The sequence below is a fragment of the Neodiprion fabricii genome, chromosome 2 (assembly GCF_021155785.1).
Source record: "Neodiprion fabricii isolate iyNeoFabr1 chromosome 2, iyNeoFabr1.1, whole genome shotgun sequence".
Classification (NCBI taxonomy): Eukaryota; Metazoa; Arthropoda; class Insecta; order Hymenoptera; family Diprionidae; genus Neodiprion; species Neodiprion fabricii.
In genome coordinates this window covers 40,251,844-40,276,171 of record NC_060240.1, presented here as the reverse complement: position 1 = coordinate 40,276,171, position 24,328 = coordinate 40,251,844, and the positions used below count along the sequence as shown (strand labels likewise).

At 41.3% G+C, this 24,328-nt stretch overlaps 1 protein-coding gene across 1 annotated transcript in view; it reads right to left on the bottom strand.

Moving 5' to 3' along the window:
• LOC124175094 (serine/threonine-protein kinase 17B-like) overlaps positions 1-18,464 on the bottom strand; it is a 60,781-nt gene extending 42,317 nt beyond the window's left edge. The window contains exon 1 of the mRNA XM_046554990.1: positions 17,553-18,464. Within this exon, the coding sequence (XP_046410946.1) occupies positions 17,553-17,686 (134 nt within the window). The 5' untranslated portion in view covers positions 17,687-18,464. The remainder of the gene's footprint in view (positions 1-17,552) is intronic.
• Positions 18,465-24,328: the final 5,864 nt, after the last annotated feature.

The window sequence follows — 24,328 nt, the reverse complement described above, 5'->3', positions numbered from 1 at the left end:
TTTCAGGAAAGTAACCGTGTCACCTTTCCGGCGCTATATATTATCAACGCCTCCGTCAATGTATGGTAAATTATACCGGCATGGCTCATTAATGTTATAGATAGACATACGCGAACCGTGAAGCGAAATTTCTTACCATACGCTATATTCTTATTATTACGTACGTACATTTAACATAGAGGCTTAAATAGAACAGTGATAGAGAAGGTAGGCATGGGTATGCTGGGAAAATTTTTATTTCGTCGCGTCTGACGCGATGATTAAAGTGAAATGAGTATCGTTAGAACAACGTTCAAATGCTATTGTAATTGCAAGAAAAATTATACGATAGATGTATAGCTACTCAGTGTGATTATTACAGTCGATGATAAATTTTTTTTTGTCAATTGTAACAGTATTTTTAAAACGTTTCTTTAGTTTGGCAAATTTTTTTGTTTTTTTCAGTTACCAAATAAGCACTAAAATAATTTTATCGTAACAATTAGTCGTAAAAAAGTATACGTGTACTAGGCTGTGCAGCGATTGCTTCTAAAAAAAAAAAAAAAAAAACGAATATTACAATAAGACAAAACATATATAATACTGGATTTTCTACAATTAAAGCCAGAAAAAAAAGAAACTATTCGCTTTTCATTTCGGTTATAATTAGCACAAAAATGAAAGCGTACAGTGTATATAGTATACGCTATATTTTCTCTTCGTTTTTAATGTAAAACGACTACGGAGATTGCAATAAAACGGGGAATGGAAAAAAAATAAAATAAAAAAATAAAAAAATAAAAAAAATGAAAAAAATAAAAAAAAAATAAACAAACGTCAGAAAAAATGGTTTCGCCGTTAAAATTACCTCTCAACCGTGAATGGTTGGCAATAAATTTCGAGGCGAAGTAGGCAGCCATGAGGCAGGCAGCTGAGGCAATTCTGCCTTCCGTTGTGCCGATGCACACAACACACGGGGGTCACCTTTCTCCGCCCGTCTATACGCTCTATGTATCCTATGTTTCTATGGTGTAGGTAAAACGGCTGCCGCCCCAGGGCATTGTCGAAACCTGTGTTAACGGTCGAACGGACGTTGCTGCCAAAGTGGCAGAGAATTCGGCGCGAGCAGGTAAGGCAAGGTGGTGTTGTGCTGGATGCCGGGTAGAATATAATATATTTCGAGGCGAAATTCTTCGAGGATTACTCACCGTCGGAGGTTCGGAAATTGCCCGAAGCCGTTTCTCAGGTAACTACGTTTGTTACGAATACTCGACGTCTTCCTCTCGTATTTTACACAAGCGAAAGAGGACGTTTCTCGCTACGATGCAGCAGCGTGAATGGAAACGGGGCTGATTGTGATTTTTTTTTTTTTTTAATTTCCAGAAACACCGGATTCTTTTTCCCTCTAACTGTGACATTTGCAAAAGTCAATTTATCGTTTTTATCGTCTGCGTGCAGAGATATATAATAATGTAACGGAAGGACGATTCCGCGAAATGTTTAGTATAATTGTTATCTAACGCAAACAATCTTCGTTCCTTCCCGCCGCAACGGCATTTAATCCCCCAACGTATATACGCGTGGAGATAAGATAATATCGCGATATTTTATCATGTGATTAAACGCGACATTGTGCGCGATGTTCGTTGTACGGTTAAAAGTTACGAGAGCAAAATTCGGTCTGAGTTTGAATAAAAAATTAGACTGTTTGACAGAGTGTCTCTGTATGTAGGTACCTTTATTATTTTCAATTGTAACGATGGTTAGAAAATAACAAATAGTTGATTTGACCATCTACGCAAAACATATTCCGATGAAAATCATTGCCGTCATTAGCTGTAAATTTAATCGAATCTTTATAATAAGAGTACGTCAATTAGACATGGAAAGATTCTGAAACGCACAGAGAAAGATTGATGTGAAATATAAATAAATAAAACGGTCAAGAATTTGACGTCGCGTGATCCGTTCGCAGAGTTCAAAAAATATCTCATTGAAATTCTTGGCGTGTACGTAAAATGTCGAGTTGTTGTTGCAAATTAAAGTCAAGAAAATTTGCATCATCGCGTCGATTTAAAATATCGGAAACTAGGGTGAGAGTTTGAATATATTTTTGTCTCATTGACTCCGCGGGCGCATTTTTATCTTCTTTTTCCTTTTCACGGTGGAGAACCTGATTCCTCAACCGATTTTTAGCCAAACCGGTCACAAAATTATTAGCCGTGTATCCCGCTGTTCCAACACTTCGCCGGTCTCGAATGAATACTTGGTTAGAAAATCACATCGCGCCAAAATTGATTCGAATGACTAAGGAATCGAGGATATCTGTCGAATTAAAACAACTTAATAATAACAACTGCAAATTCGAGCAAATCATATCAGCGACAAAAAATTCGAGGAACATGTATTATACCGACGAGTTTCTTTTTTCCTTCATTATCTCTTTTCCTTTTTCACTTTTTTACGATCACCGCGTTTCTTTTCTCCTCGTCTAAATCCTCTCTGAACAATTAATTCGCCTGAAACGACATACGAAACTCTGTAACATTGTCCCGCACTCTATTTGCACTACTCATCCGTTTTGCGACACATCCTTTCCTCATTCGTGTTCTTTTCATCGCATTTATATTCATCTTATCTCCATCTCTCTCGATATTTCCAAGATGCTTGCCTAGATAACAGGAATGTTTTTTTTTCCCTCGATTCGAGAAACAACGGCGATTCTTCGGTTTTACTCCGCATCGTTCCTCGCCGTCTCTCGACGACTAGTGGAAAGTGAACCTGCCCCTCACGTCCTTGTCTAAAGCGCCTTTTTCTCGCTCTACTGACTCTCCACTACTGATCGCTGGTATCGTGTACCGTTAAGGTGGGAAAAAACGGCGGGACTCGCCAACCTAATCAATTTGCTAAACAATTACCATCGTCATCGTAATATTATCGTACCGCCGATATAATTTTCCTAATACGAACGTATGCTTACAATTTTTTATTTTTTTTTTTCCCTTACAAATCTTCCTTCATCATTTTTCTGGCAGTGAAATCAGTTTTGCAGAATCATGTGTAACGATGTGATCGAAGAAGAAAGAAAAAAAAAACAGCAAAATAACATATCGTTAAAAATTCAACAACATTTTGAATACCAAAAATCAATATTATAGTTAAACATTTCCTACGATTATTTTTTTTTATTTAAATTCTCTAACTAATTGCACCGCAGAACTCGAAAAATTGTCTTTTCCGTTTTTGTTGAATTATGTTTGCGGCGGGGTAAAAAATCACAATAATATAAATGCCACGCACAGGACGTTGTACATAAATCGATATCGATTAGCAGATGGCAGAGAAGATAATAATCGCAGCTGCCGTTTGTTGTCCGCGTTTTGTGTCTGAATCATCGTATCACGGTTAGCAAATACATCATTACGAGTGAGTGATGACGTTCACATGGCTAACGGAAAAAAAGTCTTGAGAACGGCGAGAAAAAGACAGGCGGTGAGTAAGGGACGAGGAATTCGTTCCTCGCAGAGTGTAAGCGCCTGCCTATGTAAACACGCACACGTTGCAATTACATTTCGAAAAACCACAATAACCGAGTTCACCTTATTTTCCAATTCTGGGGAACAGGAAAAAAAAAACTAATATACTTGTAAAATTCAACGGTTTTAATTCTGCGATAATCGTACGATAAACCTCGTTGCCGGAAAAAAAAAAAAAACAACAAGGAAACAAATTGTTTCGATTGCATTATGTTGGAACGAAATAGCAACGAATACAAAGTTACTCACTAGCGGTTTGGAATAAAGCGAGTCAGACTGTCGGTAAAACCGCGGCTTTTCACAACGGAAAATCCAAAGACTAAGCGATGATGATGATGATGATGATGATGATGATGACGACGATGCACTTGTTATACGCGACTGGCGCCACCGCGGTAATGTACCGTGCATGCGGTGCAAGATCGAGAAGGAATGCGATTTCCGTGCCTTCATCTTAATTTCATCGCAATGAGAAATATTCAGAGCAAATTGTAATAACGTGCGTCAATTATTTCAGATTATAGCTTTTTTTTTTTTTTTTTTTTACTTTCCTCCAACGTTTTTTCATCAAGGAGTGAAGAAGAAAGAGAAATTTTGACTTGGGAAACTTCGTTTCACTTGAAGAAATTATACTCCTTTTCATTACAATTATTCCTATACATGCAAAGAAATATACAGTCGTAATAATAAATACCATTGTGTACAGATGAAATAATTCTTTTTCTTTTCTTTTTTTTTAATGTCAATAAAACACTTAACGACGAAAAGAAATTCTTTCCTGTTCCTCAAAAGTATTTAAAAAAAACTTGTATTCGCGTAAAATCGTTAAAAAAAAAAAAAAAAAATGATTTCTTCGTACGAAGGAATGAATTACGTTTCTTTTTTTCTCCGCAAAATCATGATGTTACAGTATCATGTGTACAGAATTCTTTCCGTGATTGGTAATAAAATTTTGAAAAGTAGGTTTCTAGGCTCGTTTTAAGTACATGTGTGTATATAAGGCAAATATCACCGAAAACACGTGCGAAAAAAAGAATGTATCCGTATTATAAGTTTCTTTTTTCTTACCAGCAAAATTATAAATTTCTATTCTTGTAAATATTGATTTAAAATGAATTTCAAGCGATACAGGAAAAAAAAAAGTATAGGAATTTATTAATCGGTGTCGTGGGCAAAAATTTCTTCAAGTTTCTAAAAATTCAAAGTCAAGATCGATCTCCAGACGTGCGTCAATCAGCGGAAGGTTGGCTTAAAGGGCACAGAGGATTTGGAATGAATGCCGCGGTGTGATAAACAGGATATCCGAAATAATAAAATGCCAAATATGAAAATAAACAGGCGGTGCTGCGGGATTCCGAGTTGTTCCACAAATAGCGTTCAACGAGTCGTTTGGCGGTGGCAGCGCAGCGACCAAACAGCGAAGGCGTCGCGACGCCAGCGGCGCTGCGATCATCGCGTTGTCACCGCATTCTCTGTGTATATATATATGTGCACCTAATGCACTGGCTATACGAATATAACGTCGCATATCCGGCTAGTTTTTACGACAAAGAGTTGGGCCCATGACGCCTCTCCGCAGCTGCGGCGTGACGATCGTTCAAAGACTCGAGATACGGTCCATGAACGCGAGAGTCGAGTCGACTGCGTCAATTAGACATAAAATGAAGGGATTCGCGTGAATTGAGATGAATTGAAATATTTTACGAAAGAAGGAAAGAAAAACATATACGCAAGTTTTTAAATTCAATTATAAGAATATAATGATATTAACGATAATCTGAAGAAGCGATAAACGATATGATTTAATTCTTTTCACCGGGGGGGGCTAAAATTCATAGTTTTAAACGAACTTTACTTACGATTGACGAAAGTCAACCGTTGAACTACAATTGCGGCAGCAAACTCTCTCGAGTATAAACGAAATCAGCGAATGCTGTTCGGTCGGTTTCACATTAATCAGGGCCATGGATTAACTGGGATTGATGCAGAAGGAACGACTATTGCCTGCCTATACTATAAATGCCTGCATCGAGCTACTCGGATATCTAATTAAACCTGATGCCAGTTTGAAAAGCTACCCCTTTCGATCGTGTTCTATTTTCTAGGTGAATCTCGCCTCGATTTCTATGCGAAAACAAGAAGGTACGCAGGTGTGTGTGTGTGACTCCATAAAAACAAAAACAACATTCGATTACTCTACGTTTCGGAATTTTATTGCTCGAGAAGAAAAAAGAAATTGCACAAAAAAAAAAAAAAAAAAAATGGACTACTATTTCCGAGGCAAAGCATTAATTATTTAATTAATTACAGACGCGTGAGTAGGTGTGCGGAATAAAATTCTCCCGCAAAGTTTCGCGGCTTGTACGCAGTGACGCGTAACGCGTTGCGTGTAAGAAAAGTGCAGTGTGCGTATGATGTGCATAAAGAGAATATATGCGAGCTAAGCGATGGTAACGAAAGAAACGTCGAGCGGTTTGGCGCCACGTCTGCGTTCGTTCGTTGATAATCGCGCACGTTTAACGCGTGAACATATATAACATACATAGTTATTGTACATGCGACGCGTACGTTATTTACGTACGTACGCAATGCGTCGGTAAAATGCACTCGCTACTCGAGGAGAAGAGCCGCCGCTGCTGCTGCTGCTGCTGCTGCTGGATGAAGGATAGAAGAGAAAACTGTGCTATTTACACGGTTTCCGACGTACGTCTGAGCCGATGTTTAATCACCCAGCTGCTGCAGGCGCCAGATCTTGTGTCTTAACGAAATTCGAGAGCATATACATGCGTGTGCGTGTGTGTATTGAATGAATGCGCGTGTTGCAGTTGAAACGAGTTGGTATATCTTGAGTACTAGAAATTATTTCCTTTATCGGCTGAAATTATCGTAGTCGCACTTTTACATTTATCGTAATATCGGTATTACCGTGACATTTCAACAACCACTTTTGTTCATCGGTAATTGGTAGAGAATTGAAATTGAGAAGGTAAGAAATTATCGGTGAAATTCAATATCGATGTATAATTGTCTTTCGTTCGAAATTTATGTTTACTACTATCATTGTCATCATTATTATTGTTATTTTTATTTAACGAGCAAAAATTATTGTCGCATATTCGACAGTTTTTGATCTCGTATGAAGAAAGAAAAAAAAAAAAATTGTCAATTGAAAGAAGACTTTTTCTTTCATTTGGTCAGATTAAAAAAAAAAAAATCGTCCGATGAAACGCAGCTCGGATCGATCGTTCATAAAATTAAACATATAAACAGTAAGGTATGTTTTCAATTATTTTTAAACTCTTCAATTTTTACGTACATTATGCACGCGAGAATTCGTCAGTCATCGGTTTATAATCGCCAAAGGCGGAAGAAGGGGAATTGAGTTGCCGCCGCCGCTGCAGGCTACAACCGACGTTATTCGACGTCGTCGAAGTAGGAAAGAAAGTTCGGAAGTATCGGCCACGTGTGTAAATCTCCGTTTAATATACGTTTGAAAATGAAATTCCGCGCACGTTAGTTCGTACGATTTATGATAATTTACATTATGGTTATTTATTAACAACAACGTTCAATTTCTATACCCATACGTATGATAAATGATACCCTCTCCCGTGTTATAATCACCAGGAACAACTTGTGATTCCAATTCCTACAGGCTGTCTCTAAACGTGGCATTGCGCGTACGTACATCTGTGTCCGTGCATTGGTAACGCGTGTATAATCTTTGTACGCGTGTGTATTAAGCGTCGTCTCGACGTCGAGCCTCGGGGCAAAAATTCCGTCCCACAGAAAACACGACGACGACGTTTCACTGCATTCAGGTCATCGTCATCGCTGCTGCTGCTGTCGGTGCTGCTGACCAGCCCACGTGAGAATCATTTCACTCGCTGATCGCATATCGATAATTTATACCGGGCTATGGGTTTGGTTATTTTACTGTATCAACTGGAAGATGAAAAAATTGGGTCGTTATAAATCGTAATTCACGTTTATCACGCCGTATCGAAAGGAAGAAGGTATTCGTTGCGCAATTTAATTGTAAAATATGAACAACTCGCATACATCGTCGCGGTAAAACGGTCAATTCCATTGATTAAATATCAAACAACCTTTCTTGCGTATTATTTTTCAGCTGCAAGAGGCGGCTATGACATAATGCAGGTAATATAGGTATTACTATGCGTGTAAAATATACATAGACGATCTTCGTTAGCAAGTATCGACGATGTACTATTTTTATTACATTGTTTACTGCGGACAATCATCAAGTTATAATAATCAGCGATAACAATTAAGATTATATATATATATGTATACACAAGTGTCGCAGGTGCACGAAAGCTGCTGAAATGTAAAGACGAAGAAGCTTTCTTCCGCGTATAGATAACGCCCTCGATAACCTATCGATTATTTATCTAATTATCACAAGTCTAGTTATTTGTAAGAAATAATTATATGATCTAGGGGTATTTACTGATAAAGACAAGAAATAATTGATTAGTTTCAAGTAATGCAAACAAAAAAAAATAAATAAATAATAATCTCGCATCGATCGACGAAGAACGATTTTATTTTATTTTTTCATCATATACATTACATGTGCTTTCAAGTCGTAAAAAGGTAAACGTAGAAGAAAAAGAGAATCGAGATCGATGGCAATAACGATGGGCAGAAAAATGCGACGCGACGCCACCCAAAGAGAAAGGATTCCTATTAAACTACTTTGTATCACACCGACAAGAAGACGACGAGAATAAGGCAAGCGTGAAGCAACATGCCGCACCTGTTTGCTGCTGCCGATGCTTCTCGTATCAAAAGACCGCCTTCGTGATCGCAGGAAAGCAAACAAGGAGTAGTGATCTCATTTGCGAGAACGAATCGATCCGCGGATCTGTAATCCATATGATAAATATTTCCGTTTTGCCGACGTTCAACGAACCGGATAACAAACTCCGGGGAAGAAAGAAAGAAGGAGATTTTCTCCCTCGTCACGGATGCTGGTTGAAAATGCAGCGCGGTGTGCGGAATGGAAGAAGAAAAGATAAGAATTTATTTATTTATATATCTTATACAAGTAGCGCAACTTTTTTTTAAATTTTCATAAAAATTAACATTATACGTTCACCTTGCGCTGTCGAATCGTTGCACAGAAATTGAATTCAAGTTTAACGTAACAAATTATAACCTCACCGGAATTCAATATCCTTGCCTGTAGGTTTTTGAAAATAAATTTCACGATGGAGAAACGTAGCGTGTTTGGTGGTTAAATTCGTAAAAATTTGAGGACGGGGAGATTTGAAGACTGTTCGTGCAACCTTGGCCGTCACGGTTTCACCTTGCATTGCCCGGAAGGCTTTCTTCGTTCCTAGTTGACGGTTGCTTGGTTGGTTGCGTGCGTACGTCGGTATTTGAATATATAAAATATTACGTAGGCAGTTCCGAGCGTGGCAACAATACAATTTCAACAACCGACCGATTACGAGCCGCGCCGATAGCTGATTGCGAAGTAAATTGCTTCGATATTAGAAGTGTAAAAATTTGGCGCAACGAAGCGATATAAATTCTTGACCATAGTTGTTGTGATAAATTTTGTGTAATTTATTTGATTGCGAGACGTGATGGTTAATTTATTATTTTTTTCGGTAAACCTATACGTTGGAAGAGAGAGAGAGAGAGAGAGAGAAATAAAGAAAAAGAAATGATAATTGTAAATTAAACGGTAGTATAACAATATCCCGGTCGAAATAAAAGAAATTCGTAATAATATACGGGATAACGGGGGTCGTAAATTGTGATTTTATGAGGCGCCATTGAGCTCGTGGGTAGGACAAAACTGCCTGTTGCATGCCGGCTGGTGCGCTGCCTGTAATACCGACGGGATCGGCGGCATTCCCAGGGAATGAGCGGCCAATAAAGTCTTGTCTATAATTATAACAACGCGGCAAGACGGCAAGAATGAGAGTCGACAGCGAGAGGAGATCCTGGTTTACATTAGAAAGGAACTTTGGAGTGGGTGTCCCTGCTGTTGCACGCTTGTGTAAATAATAATCGCCCGAGTATCGAGAGCCGCGGATTCCGATTCTAATCGCGAGAATTATAACTCGAATACGATAAATATGTTGTGCAAACGTTGGTTACATGTAATTCGGCAGTTTGATGGAGGCTTGGAGAGGAGGAAAAAAAAAATTATAATCGACCTCAAGCGTGACAACGATAAATGTAAGTTGATATAAAAGATATTTTTATAAAAAATTATTTAGTGCACCGGTAGTGGACGTAACGTAATTGCGATTAAGAATATTGTTTTTTTCTTCCTCTTTGAATTCCGTAAATGTTTCCAAGAAAATGAAAGCGATATATAAATATAATAATATATTTGTTACGTCGTATATATGTAAGTCACATACGCGTGGACAGGAATTTGCGAATCAAGTATTTTGTAATATATATATATATATTTTTTTTTTATTCTCTTTCTTTTTCTTTCCTTCTTTGCGAACGGCAAAAGTGAAACATTTGCAAAATGCGATTCCAAGGAGTCGGGTCGCTTGTGGCAGTCAATCGGTCAGTCAGTCGGTGAAACGAGGAACGAGCACATAAGTTCGCAGGATTTTCGCACGTGCAAGCAGTATAACACGGAGCCGCTGCAGCAGGTAACCGAGAAACGAAGAAGGAGGAGGAGGAATGTGCGTACGAAGGAAAACAAAAGGCCCACAAGAGAGAGAGAGAGCGAGAGAGAGCGAGAGAGAGAGAATATAAGCGGAATATGTTTAATCGTCACGATAACAACTATACGACGATCGTATCGTAATATTAACGATGGTGATAATAATAATAACAATGATAATAAATAAAATTATACACGTTGAATAAGCCCCGCGACATCCGGTGTCGATACCCAAGTGCCGAGAGCGGAATTCTTTTTTCTGCTGCGGTTGGGTAAAAATTTCGTCGTCATTTTGTGATTTTTTTATACTTCGTCAACGAATTTCATAAGATCTAACGTAAATTGTATGATTCAAAACGTCACAGATTTGCGGTGTAAAAATTAATTCAGTTTGCGAAAACGAATGGGAAACAAATCCTGAGGAAAGGGAGAGAAATGAGGTTTGAAAAGAGAGAAAAAAAAAAAAAAAAATGAAAAAGGAGAGAAATATGTATGAAAAAAAAGGACACGTATTGCTTTCTCATGTCGTCGAGATCTCGAGGCACACCCACGCCCCTTTAGCATTGGAATCCCAAGGGCGTCTGTAGAGCGGAAATATTGCAGTCAGTTAAGCGGGTCACGTGTGTGTGTGTGTGTTTGCATTTCATGCACAATTTAAAAAATTAGGGGAATGAATTTGCGAAGGAAAAGGGATATGAGAAGGGGATACAGAGAGGGAAGCTGCGAAGAACGAGAAGAAGATGAAGAATAGAAGTAAGGCCTGAGAGAACGACGAGATCATCTCCGAGGGATATCCAAACCTCAGTTTCGTTCGACCCGCGTTCGTCTCTTGACCGTAAATTACAACCTGTAACTACAACCAACCAACCGGAGTATTAATAGCGGTTGTAACGAAGGTACGAAGGTGAAGGTCGGCCTGCAACGGGAAAGAGAGACGACGATCACGATCAGCTAATGGTATGACGAAGAGGAATGATCGATCGATCGGGATGTGCGCGGACGAGCGAAATATCGATCAATCGATCACTCGATCGAGGACGATCGCGTCTCGCGATTCGTTCGTTTCGTAATTCCAAACAACTCTCTTTCTCTCTCTCTCTCTCACTCTTTCGAGTACCTTTTATACGCGCAGAGTCTGTAAGTGTTACAACGTTTACAAAAGCAGGCGTTCGTTCGGGCCTTGAAACTAGACCGAGTCGAATCGAAACTCGAGTGGCAGCGCTCTGCCACGATCTCAAAACTTTTAAGGATGTGTGGGACGTACAGTCAGGTCAAAAATACGTGTCGAAAGAAAAAAAAAAAAAAAAAAAAACACACGCCTGTAAGACGGAAGTTCAAATAGTGAAGACTATGACACCGATCAAGTCGAATTTAAATTATATTGAAAAACAGATCGTTGCATTTACAGATATTATATAAATTACCTAGAAATTATTCTCGGCAAATTTTATTTCCTACTCAGCTTATTAGCGCTGGCGCATAAAATTTGGCACGAAAAATCGATATTTTTTTATCCATCATAATTTTGTCATATATTGTATATTTGCTTGGATATTTCTATTTTTTAATACAGATCAAACTACTTCGTTCCGTCGTCGTTATTTATGCAGAGTCACGCTGACGAGTCGTTAAGAAAAAAATTTCAACCGACCGCTGATTAATTTCGATTCAATTCGTACGTACACACACAGACACACACAAATATAACGTATGATATTACAAATTATCTGACACGTGTATTAGCTGCCTTATCTCTGGACAGGCTGGGTCTTGTTTTCTACATCATACATTTTATACTGCCTCTCGAATCTCATTTTCAGATTGTTATTTTCACATTTCTTTCCATCTCCTTTCATCTCTTCTCTAAACTTTGACGTAACTGAACGATTAGTTGAATCCGGAAAATATTTAGATCAGAAAAATATCACATATCGAACTAATCTAACTGCAAGTGAGAAAAGTTTTCCAAGTCAGTTTTAGAATCGCTTTATATCATTTATTCGTCACCATCGTTATTATCGTCGAAAAAATGGTACGTTTACCAAAATCGTATCTCTTCCTGCTCGTTCTCCGCCACGCCATTTACACACACAGACGACAAGAAGCGGCCGCGACCCATGCGTCATTTTTATTTCACCTCATTTTATTTCTCTCTCTCTCTCCCTCTCTTTCTGCTCTTTTTTTTCAATCTCCTCTCTGTGTCTCTGGCGCATCCGCTCGACCCCGCAGGCTAGTCTTTCAAGAGAGGTCCCATTCATAACGGCGCGAGAAAAGATCGAGTGGCGGAGTCGTCGAGTCGAGTGCGCGCAAGCGAACGAACGAACGTCGTGGATTCGTCTTCCCAAACCCATTTTCTTTCCCCTCCTCCTTTCTTTTCTCCTACTAAAGACACGAGATAATATATAACTTACGTACTTCGCTTTGGAGGATACAAAATAAAAAAAGAAAAGAAATAATCCAGCCGTTGCAAGATACCGATAACATATAAATAATCGTATATGTATAAATGGTTGTAAAACGCGTTGAAGGTTGATTCCAAAAATCGTCGTCCCATGTGATGTACCAATAATTAAAAAATAATAATCGACGATAGGAATTTGTGTGAAATAATTGGGCATAAATAATGAAAATATAACAACTCGAATCCACATAAATTTTTTATACAGCACGAAATTCGTCACGAAAGTGTAGAACTTGGGCTGTGCCGCGGATACGCTGATTCATTTATTCGTTGTCACTTTTACGATTAGCGCAAGGAAGAGGCGTACGGCTTTTTGTTCAACTGTTATCGCACGCTTGTGTGCGGTAGCGTATTTGTGCGTGTGTATGTGTAAACTCTATGCGTGTCACTTGTTGTTCTTCCGGCCGGTGCAGACGCTGAATTGCAGTAGAGTTGCCGCTGCAGCAGCATCGGTTCAGAGCCAAGGAGAGCTAAGCTTGTAATGGACGTGTTAAGTCACGTAACCGCATTCCGCTCGGACGTAACACCGTAAGCCGTCTATTATTTTTTTTTCCTCTCACCAAAGACAGAGAATGATCCAGAAGCTGCAACGTTGCGTCCTATACGCCGTTCCATTTGTATTCTCACATGTACAGACACCGATGCGATAAGCCCGGAATAGATTATACAATTGAACCAAATTTTGTGGATCGAGTTGCGGGATTATCGCATTTTTTTCATTCTCGTTGAACTGAAAATACGTTCTATCGGCGATCTAGTCTATAATAGCAGATGAAAGAAAGACGAAACTATAACCAATTTAGAAACTGGTTTCACCGTTCCGCCACGATCAAGAATAATATGAGAAAAACGGAATTTTATCTGCACACGAACTTTTTATTTTTCAACATTCACCTACTTATACCGAGATGATAGCGGCTCGTTAGCATTATACGTGATTGGTTTGCACAATCGCGTGTTTATTGCGTATTCTACCCGCGTATAGCATGCAAGCACATAAGATTGTCAACCAACGGCGGTTATCGTTTGGCAGCAGAAAATAATCACTTAAAAAAGAATCGCCGTTGGTGGTGTTCGTCGAGGAGATATTTGGCAATAGGTTAAAACGCGACGGTAAAGTTGTTGGTAAAAAGTAGAAAAAGAAAGAAAGAAATTACGAAACTCGACGGTATATACTTATGTACCTCTACGGTGATGATCTTTTCGCCGCGTTTATAAGGATCTATATACATATATCATCATCTAGGTACGATCTGTAAGACCGCAAAATCGCCAGGAGAGACTGTTGGGTTTCATCTTCGACACTGCATAAGAGAGAAGTATAGGAGGTCATCTGGATCATTCACGATCTCGCTATGATCTATGGGTCACGATCCCCCGGTGGCCCACCTTTACCCTAGATCACAGAGCTCGCCTTTCCTTTGTGTATCCTCACGATTTCGACATTCGTTCGGTATACTATAATATATACATTAAAGGTTTATAGGTGGCTGTTGGGTTAGGTTAGGACTATGAAACATAATTCACGAGCCATGCTGCTTCTGCTACCGCTGTCCCTGCGTCTTTGTAAGCTTTACGGTATTTTATTATCGTTTCTTCAACGCCATTTTATACACACGACAAAGATCGAAAGCGATTTTTACAAACGGAGAAACAGTTGGCGTCTTATTTTTGTCTTTTTTTTTTTTTTTACAAGCATAATGTGTCATTCCTTTCTCATTTTCACGTATACGCGTATCCATATCCTGTTATTACGATTTGAAACCGCCGCTTTTCCCTCTCCCTGCACACTTTGTTGGACATAGTCACGAGATTTTTATCACCTAACTCGGCTCCATTATTACACGCGTTAATCTCGTAGTTTTACAGCCGACTGGAGGCACGAGCCTCCGAAATCTGTCCGAGCCGCTCTATAATAACATATATACTTATATATGTATGTGTGTGTATCATAGGTACGCTTATAACGCACACAATGAAGAGACGAACAGATGTCAGGCCGAAAACGACGCGACAGCAGCTGCATCTCTCAGGATGTTTGATACAGGATCTTCCATAGCCGCGTACAGGAGAGAAGAAAAGGAAAAAATAACAAGAAAATCCCCCTTGTTCATATATACCCGCAGAAATACGAATATTCAATATAGAGAAAACGAAAAATGTATCAGGTATGAAAAATTTTTTGGACATCATTATTGTTGTTATTATAATATTTTATCACTAGCTCGCTAAGAATTCCGAAGTGGCGCCTATGTTAGATACACGAATAGCGTTATTGCTTTTCATTATTCATTAATCTTGAAATCCGGTCTGTACAACTTCTTCGAAACAAGAACCTCTAAATTCCATTTCAAATAATAATCACCGTCATCATCATTATACCGAATGTTACCAGCTTAACCATTGCACGTACATTGAATTGTCAACAAATTCTACAAGAGATCGAAATCGCCATCTATAAGGAATTACGCTCGACGACTTCTTTGCCTTTGCCGCAGTAGCGGCGTCGGTGGTGGTGGTGGTGGTGGTGCAGTTCTAAAATAGCCCCCCGTGTCCGCATCGGCAAAGTAAGCAAAAGGGTAGCAGCATTCGGAGACCGTCTGGTATGCAACGGTGACCCGATATTTATACACTTATCGGTTGCAGCGTACAGGCGTAAGTCCTTTTTCACCAATCGGTAAGGCACGGAGGAGAATCGTCGCACATTTGCCGCATCGCGATTTGAATAATCGACTTACTGCGATAAAACGCGAAAGAAAATACATTTTTCAAGGATGACGACGATGGCGAATAAGAGGAAGAAGCGCGTCTTTCTGTTTGGTAACGAGACGACGCGTGCCGAGGGAATATGATTGCAGCTGCAACGGCAGCGGCCAGCAGCTTGCAGTGAGAAATGATTAGCTGGCGCCGCTGCTGCGAGTACCGGAGACCCAGGTGTTAATGAATAAGTCATACACACGCGCGTGTATCGGAATGTCGCAAAACACCTCCGAGGAGGACGGACTGCGGCGGTTCCCCGGCTTCCTAGACTTGTAACTACGACGACGGCGCCATGCATGCGCCGTGCACCATGCACCGCACGAATACCACACCTAAGTGCATCTCGCTTCCCACGCGTATTTGCAATCGGGCTTAAGTTTGCAACGTTATTGTAGCAACGACGCATCGTTGGAAATGGTCGTTGTTTTACAACTTTAGGATCACGTGAGATTTGGTAAACCGTTTAAAATACAGCGACGACAAACTCGGATATCGTAAGTTCAAATTTTCTTCCGTTATTCTAAACGTGTGAAATAGTAATTCTTCTTTTTTTTAAACGGAAAATTCCTGTCCTACGACTAACTCGAATAATAGATTGTTGAAAGGAACAAAAGTGGATGAAAGATAATTAAATTTGGTGAAAACAAAACTCGGTTTACGTAACGCGAAGGCGGTTTATCATCATCGCCGGTATCGTAAGGAGGCAAATCTCGAATATAAATCTCCCGCTCGCCTTAACAACGACCACAAACTCTCGAACTCGTTTCGAAGAAGTAACCGTTACGCAACGAACGCGCTGATCTACCGCCGATGATAATCCGTCGGGCGGACAACCAGCGCTACCAGAATGAACCGATCGATCGATCGATCGCGCGCTGCCCTCGTCGAGAGCCAGAATCTAGCACATCTTTTGGGCCTCCGGGTGTCGAGGAGCGAACAACGGCAGCAGCACCAAGGAGGGTTTCGACTCGGCGAGAAGCCTGATTCGGCTATCGATTAATTATCCAATAGGTTCAAGTTGGTAACGTTGTCGTAACGAAAGATCGTGATAAAAAAATCCCTATTTTTTTAATTTTACAACGATCAAAGGAACTAGGATTTCGAAATGTGAGCGTGTTTTGTTTCACTACGGTTTACCGAATTTCAGACACTTCCAAAATCGCTAAATAACGATTTTTCCTCAGCATAAATCGTTACGATAACGTTGCCAACTTCGGTACGATGATTATCTTCCAATATCGCTGTTCGAGTGATGGAAAAACGAGCGCGTATCGATCTCGATCCTCTAATCAACGGTTGAAAAATCCCACTCGAGCAAATCGAGGATGAATGCGGTTGATCGTGACGGTCTGACCGTGATTCAATCGTCCGAATTCTACGGAGTAAAATCATTCCGCGGCGCAACAGGCTGCGCTTCTCTTCGAATTCCTCGACTTCGTAGCCGCCTTTTTGTACCAATATTTGATTTTGTCTTCTTTTTTCTCTTGCTTTACTTCTCGCGGCGGAGAAAAAATTTCACCTTCAACGATCGCAAATTTCGCGATACATTACGCAGACACGTATTAAATACATATAACGTTCGTTTTACAGTTGCACGCCTTTCTCTCGTATGTTCCTCGACGGCGACGATACTACCGAACGATTTAGCGTTGTGTGGGTATAATATGACGCGTGTGTCACGATGTCACGATAAATTGTACCTACACATTTTGTAAAAAATAAACGCATACGACTCCGTCAAGTTATATACGAAATATTACAGCGTGCATTAAACGCGTAACGTCGAATAAATCACTGATGCAATTCCAAGAGATCATTAGGATAAACGCGATGCGGGTTTGCAAGGATATTTCTCATCTTTGAAACCGTTGTTTTCCTCACAAAGAACGTACTCGACTCGTAGGTACGTACGTGGAATGTCTGAGTATCAACACCACACGCGTCATCGAATCTCCTCGCAAACTATAAACCGACAAAAGAAACGCTCCAAAAACATTCTGCGATTCTTTTTTCTTCCCGTATTACAATATCGTGGTAAGACTCGCATATTTCCCGAGTGTAAATACGGGCGGCTGGGTAACGCAGGAAATCTCCGGCGACGTAAACACACGATACGGTCTGAATTTACTTGAACAAGTGTCTCTCTCACCGTGCGAAGGGCTGCTCCTCGACTTCGTAGAGCTCTTCGAGAGGCTGCTTGGAAAGAAGCCTCTCCAGCCTCTGGGGCGTAGGGGCGAGATGACCCGGGGTGCTGGTTGGCTCGAACAATCCGTCGGCAGTCATCGCTGATGACGATGATGACGATTTATTAATTTATCCAAACAATCGTCGCCGGGCGCACTTCTTTCTCCTCACGATTATCCAGTTTAATCGGCACAAGTCACTTCGCGACGGAAGATATTTTTATTTCTTTTCGCTAACGCACGTCACTGTGGTCAACTCGCGCAAAAACGACAAATATCGACTCGATTGATCTCAACGAGACAGTTTTTGTTGTAATGTTATTATTGATCATCCGAGAGGGATCGATATAGTACGTTTGTTGTTACTTCTACCGTCACCCTCGTGATCATTATCATTATCTATTCTGTCAACGGTCGTCGAACAAACGAACCGACCAAAAAGAAGCTTGATTTATTTATTTATTACTTCTCTCTCTCGCTCTATCTCTGTGTATCTACGATCATCAATTTTCTATATCAATGTGAAAAACAACGCACCACGTCACTACCCGACCGTAAGATAAACGATGGCATTTTACTCCGCTCGTTGTTGTCGGTTTAAATGGAATAGAAAACAGTTGAAACACACTCGCGACTAGGATGTAATATCACGTCGGTTTTAATATGAAAATGGCGCTCTCGTTCCTGACTTCGCGTACTTTCGAATTCGAATCGTTCGCGTTCGAAGTTCAAACAACCAACCGCGGGTGTAAGTAAGTACGTTACGTTTTGCCTGAAACTGAAACTGACGCGTGCGCGAGCGCCGTGTCCTCTCTGCGTGCGGGCACTCGCTCCGAAGGTTGACTCAGAATTGAAGAGCAGCCCGCGGATCGTTCGAGTCCCCTCCACCGACTGGAAATCGCGGCTGGAGTGGCGGGAGTCCCCACTTAAACTCTCTTTCTTTCCACCAACGAGTCCTTCCGAGGAGAGACGAGATCGCCCGACGAACCGTCGCCGCACTTACTTACACAACCGCAGCGAACAGCGGCCTGAAGTTGGCTTCGCGTGCGTCTCCTCTGTGTATCGCGTGTCCGTTGGTGCGCGTTCGAATTTCGAACGCAGCTCGCCGCCTCGCCTTCGCCGTATAAACCTCGACGCATCGTGCGAACCGGAGGGCAGAAAGACGCTCGCCTCGGTCGCGGATGGACCTCCGAGGAGATGTGCTCGGAGACTCTTCTTCTCTGGCGCCGATTGAAGAAATATTTGTCTGATACGTCGACAACGCTGCTCCTCTTTACACCTGCATTCGTTATGTAGGAAAAAGAACATCTGAAATTGCAATTTATTGATACCACTGCTCTCTTTTTTCATTGATAGGTAGTCGAAAAATCCAGAATTTCGATCAAATCTTGCAACCGCTTTGGCCGCCATCTTGAATCTAAAGTTTAAACAGGAAAATATCAACAAATAGATAAGAAATTGTTGAGACCAAAGTTGTAGAGGATTAAATTTCCCGCAAGTTTAGTTAATTATTTTACGACCATTTTTAGTTGAAACTTGAACTATTTCGATGGCCGCTGAGGCTAAGATTTAGACTACCAACGAACCCCCACGGTCGAAAAAAAATTGCCGTACCGAAAAAATGCAACTTCAAATGATGTCGAAGATGCGTTGCCGCTTTAATTCGATATCTCAAATTTGCAATGATTTCCTCGGGAAAACGGCCCCTGAGTGTCAAACCAGGAATAACGAATCCAGCCGCTCGTTACTCCAGCCTGAGTTTTACCCCCCCAACGAACCGGAAGTGACGGACGTTTCACGCCAACTGCAGGGAGGCTAAGGTAAAGCATCGTCATTTTCCGATCGTGTGCGCACCGCGCACCGCACGATGCTGCGAAGCTGGTAGGGTAGGATCTCGGTGCATAAATGTAGGTACAGGCTTCAGAGAGTGCCTTTGCCGCCGGAACGGGATGACAAGCCCTTGCTGCTTTGTAGACGGTTGCGTATGGCCATGCGGCAGTGGAGCATGAATAATGCAATGCATAATTTATCAGTTTTGCGAGATAGGATATGCCTACCCGACGCTGCGGCGACGCTGCACGATGCGATATTACGCGGACCTCCTAATACGGAGATCTTTGAATATCTCGTAGATGCTTTACCTGCATGCGCATGCATGAAACGTGCAATATCGATATTAATATAACGTCGACGCGCGACGCGTATAATTTCGTCTATATTATACGAACCGAGCGCTTTTAGATTCCTCCCGTGTCCCCTGATCTCTGTTGGTGCAATTTTCTTCCGCACTTTGTCTCGTTCGTAACGTGCATTCGTATCCTCGAGTCCCCGTTCCCATACAGCGTGATATTCCCATGCCGACTTCACGGCGGTCTAGTAGCCCTGTTTTTCGAACTCTACATCGTGTAAGCGTTATTATACATACGTATATACGTATATGCACAAGTAGCATTCATACGCGTAAACTCGATTTATCCACGTCCGACAAATCCATGCAGGCGCGTTGCATATGCGGCGCCTCTGATTCCACGCTAACTTCCCACTTCTAATCCCACCGGCAACGATCACTGTCAATTCTAATTAGTCCCAGAGAGTCGAAAGGACGGCGCGGTAGCGCGGCGACACGTGACGCGTATAATTCGGATCGTAAAGCGTTCGCATTTTTCTCGTCAAATTAAGGCCGGCGCGTCGGTTTCCGGGTCTCTGCGCATGCGTGAATTATCATAAGGTCTGATACTCTCCAGCCGCCTATTATCGTCGATGAGGGTCCTAGAGTCCTAGGGAACCACTTAACTAATTTCTCCGCCCAGAGCTGCGGTGCTCATTTGACACACCGAGATAAAGATCGTCGAGCGAAACAAAGAGGAAAAGGGACGGAGATCGGGGTCGGGGATCACCCGGCAACCAACTACCGGGTGATGAATCTCCTGTCACGAAGATGCGACTTGTTTCATTCTTTGTACCTGCCGTACCGTCGGAAACGCTTCGAACTTTTCTTTCACTATCCGTCACGTTATGATCCGAACCCCGATTGTTTATTTCCTCAAACGATCCGATTACCGTGCAGCTTAGAATTTAGATCGAAAAATCGATTCTCTACTAGGAACGTTGGGATGGTTCAAAGATGCTCGATAAATTCACTCGGGATCGCTGCTGGATTCATGTTACACGTAGATCTGATGCAGAAGTTTAGTCCACGGTATAATTGGGTGTCGTGGATCATTGACGTCATTTTTCTCATACGTGACTTATTCAGACCAACGAAACAATGCGAATTTGCTGCCGGGATTTTCGTCGAAAATAGATACGTGCATTCATCGCGTACTACATACATACACACATACGTACGTATCCGCGTGACGATTCGTTTGACTCTTGCGCTTGTCAACGGCTGCTCGAGAATTACTGTTCGTTATATATGGACAATGTAAAACGCTCGAGTGTGTGCTCTGTATTCAGGTGCTGCTTACAAAGGAGGATAAATTTATACATACATCTGTTTAGTATTAAGATACGTAAGCGGTTACCAGGAATTAAGGGGGTCCTCTAGTTTCTCGGGTCGAAAAAATCGATTTTTTTTTTTTTTCATAAATCACATCTACAACATGTGTAGAAAATGTGTGCCAAAGGATTTTTCGATATTCGAAGTGGTTCACAAGTTACGGCCCTGGAACGGAGCAGGAGCGCGCGCCGGGCTGCTCCGAAAGCCGAGCGGCGCTGACCATTGTATTGATATCACTAAATCTAACTGCTACTTGAACCTTTTGTAAATCAGGCCCGAGTAAAGGGGAGCCGAGACCATTGACAGACGCTTTCGAATATTGACTAAGACGCCGTGAAGTTTTAGTTCAGTTTTGCTGTGGCAGTTGCGAAGCGTACTATATTTTCTCTTGCGAGTCGCACGTAGCTGATTTTTTGAAAATAATTTTCAAAATATTCAAGAAAGGAAGTAGAGACGCCCCGGCTCGTTACGATCGACCTAAAAAGTGAAAATTTGCAGGCAACCGACACACTTTTGAACAAGACAAGTCGTTTACATCGGCGTCAGCGACGAAACTTCGTCAAAATAAAAATTTTGAAGTGAACGTTGAACAGACTGTTTTGTATTGTATTTTGAATTTTGTGAGTGTATTTTCAACCATTTCTTCGGCTGTTATTTGTAAAGAGTGCAAAAGTACGGTGACTTTCCATCAACGTGATATACGAGGATTGGGCTTTAAAATTTCTATGGCGTGCAAGTGTGAGAAAGAAAAGAAATAGATTCATGCCCAAAAATCTGGACTTTTGCTCCGAAGCACCTCCATTCTGGGCCAAAAGTGGTTGAAATCGCCACGTTTCTCGCCGTCATAATCTTCAACGAAGGATTCGAAGCTATCCTGAAGACCTTGGAAACCATGGGAGTGAAAATCGGCCCACAAGCTAAAGGATATGTTCAACAGCGTGATAGCTCTCGGATCGACCGTTCAGAAAGGCGCACGAGCGATGTTGTAAAACAGGCCCGAATCGCGAAAAGAGAAGACAGAGCAGCTCTGCGTGATTTCGAAGAAGAAGAGCAAGGCCTATTGTATGGTCCAGGCATAGCAGATTGACGGTGAGATGGAATTTTTAGTATAAATCACATGCGCGAACTTTCAAACGCGTTTTTCTCGAAACACCATTTTTCGAAACGGTAACCACGATATTTCAGAAACTATTGCACCAATCTTGTTCAAATTTATACAGCATCTTTAATATGTTATAAGCCAGCGATTGAACTAGAATTATCATGATTGCTTCGATAGTTTTTTTCGTACGAGCGAAAAACCTAAGAAAAAATGAGTAAAAAATAGAATGTAATTTTCAAAAGTGTATAAAAATGTCAATTTTTGTAATTTAAAATTCACTCTAGTTCAATCGCTAGTCTTGAATATGAAGATTAAAATGCCGTTTGGTTTTTTGATTTCAGATAAGCAGAACAGCCGCAATCTTGGTTACCGTCAAGCACCTCGTCTACTTCATGTCTTCCTGTCGGCCACTATAGCTGCTATTCTATTATATATTTTGACTTTAAAAAATTTGTAAAGCTCATTTAAATGTTGATAAAGATTATGCAAAAACAATGAGATTGATTATTTCGATGCTTTGCCCGTAAAAAATTGTTGAAAAAGCCATAAAAAAACAGCCGAGAAACTAGAGGACCCCCTTAAAGTCCAAAGAGATTATAACGATTGGTCACGCGATATAATAGGTTTTGTAACTTTTATGGTGCCAGATATTTCTCTCTCACTCTCTCTCTCTCATTTTCGTCTTCTCGCAGAGTAAATCAGTCATTCTTTCCGCATAGACGCAGAACGGAGAAAAGGAGATAGTTTCTTGTTCTCTCCTTATCTTCCATTCACACAACACTTTGCTCCTTACCGAGACAAAATATACGCCTGTAATGCTGTAATCAGATTGAAACCCGACTGCAAATTTCGAAATCGTCATTGTTGCATGTATGTATTTCAAATTTGATAGATTATCGACGCGCAGATATGTATAAATTTATGGAATTGCTGATTCTTTTCATTACACGCCGTCTGATTCTGACACGCGTGTTCGACTACTGGGAATTTTACGATCATTTATTCGTCTTCTATTCTCGTTTCGAGTCCTTTGAATACAGAGATACTCGAGTTCTAGTTACGCATTTCGGGATTTTGGGAATCATGCGTACAGACACTGTTCCAGTCATCACGTATCCGCTTACATTCGCGAAAATACAAGATGAACGGTAAAATAGATTTCTGCGATCATTGATTCGTAATAATTACAATCTTTTGTACCGGATTCAATTCGAGCTCGCGATTCCGATGATTCGATTCGAATGAAGAGGAAAAGGTGACTCGCAACCCGTCGAAAGGACACAACGTTCCGCCTGCGGTGCAACAATTGTATACATATACAATACAGCGTTTATGCTTGCAGTTTATAATTGCAAAATCCCGTGGAACTGGAATATTGCATAGATGTATTGACCTAAAAACGACACGCGCTACACAACAGAAGCGTTGTAGACGGTACAATTTTTCTCTTCATAGCCGGAGATGAATTTTTCTGTAAAAGTGCACGTGAGACACTTCTCAAAAACATGATACAACGCGAATTGAATTCTGTAAAGCCTCGATGCTCGAACCCGTTCAAAAATAAACACCACCGATAATATCCGAAAGTAATCCGCGAACGGATTTGCAACGATAATTTACCTCTCCGTGCACGCGTCGTTCAGTGTCCGTACAGCTATCGGAATATATTTGTACACACGTACAATCGTGTTAGTAATATTACATTACGGGCATGCTCGCGTGTGCTTAAGGCGCACTACGGTAGAATCACGTTTATAACTTTCCCTCCCACGCCGCGTTTCGGATCGTCGGAGTGAGGCAGCGAGTTTCCGAGCCTTTCTAATCCGGCCCACCGTTGCCTACCACGCGGGGCAAGGACGATCGAGGCCGCACGGAAACTCCGAGAGAAACGGGGCCTGGCGATGCTGCTGCCGCCGTGGCCGTTCGCCCCAACTACGGAGGGTTGAGGAACAGAGGTTAGGCGAAGTACCTCGCACGTGGGATTTCGATCGAAGAAGTGTCGACCGAAGGGGGGAATTCCGATCGTAAGCCGTAAGGGTAACGGATCCGATTGACCCGATTGACGCTTTGTGGAACTTTTCACGCAGCGACGCGATCTCAATTTCTTTGCCTGTGCAGCTTTACGGACACTTTCTGTA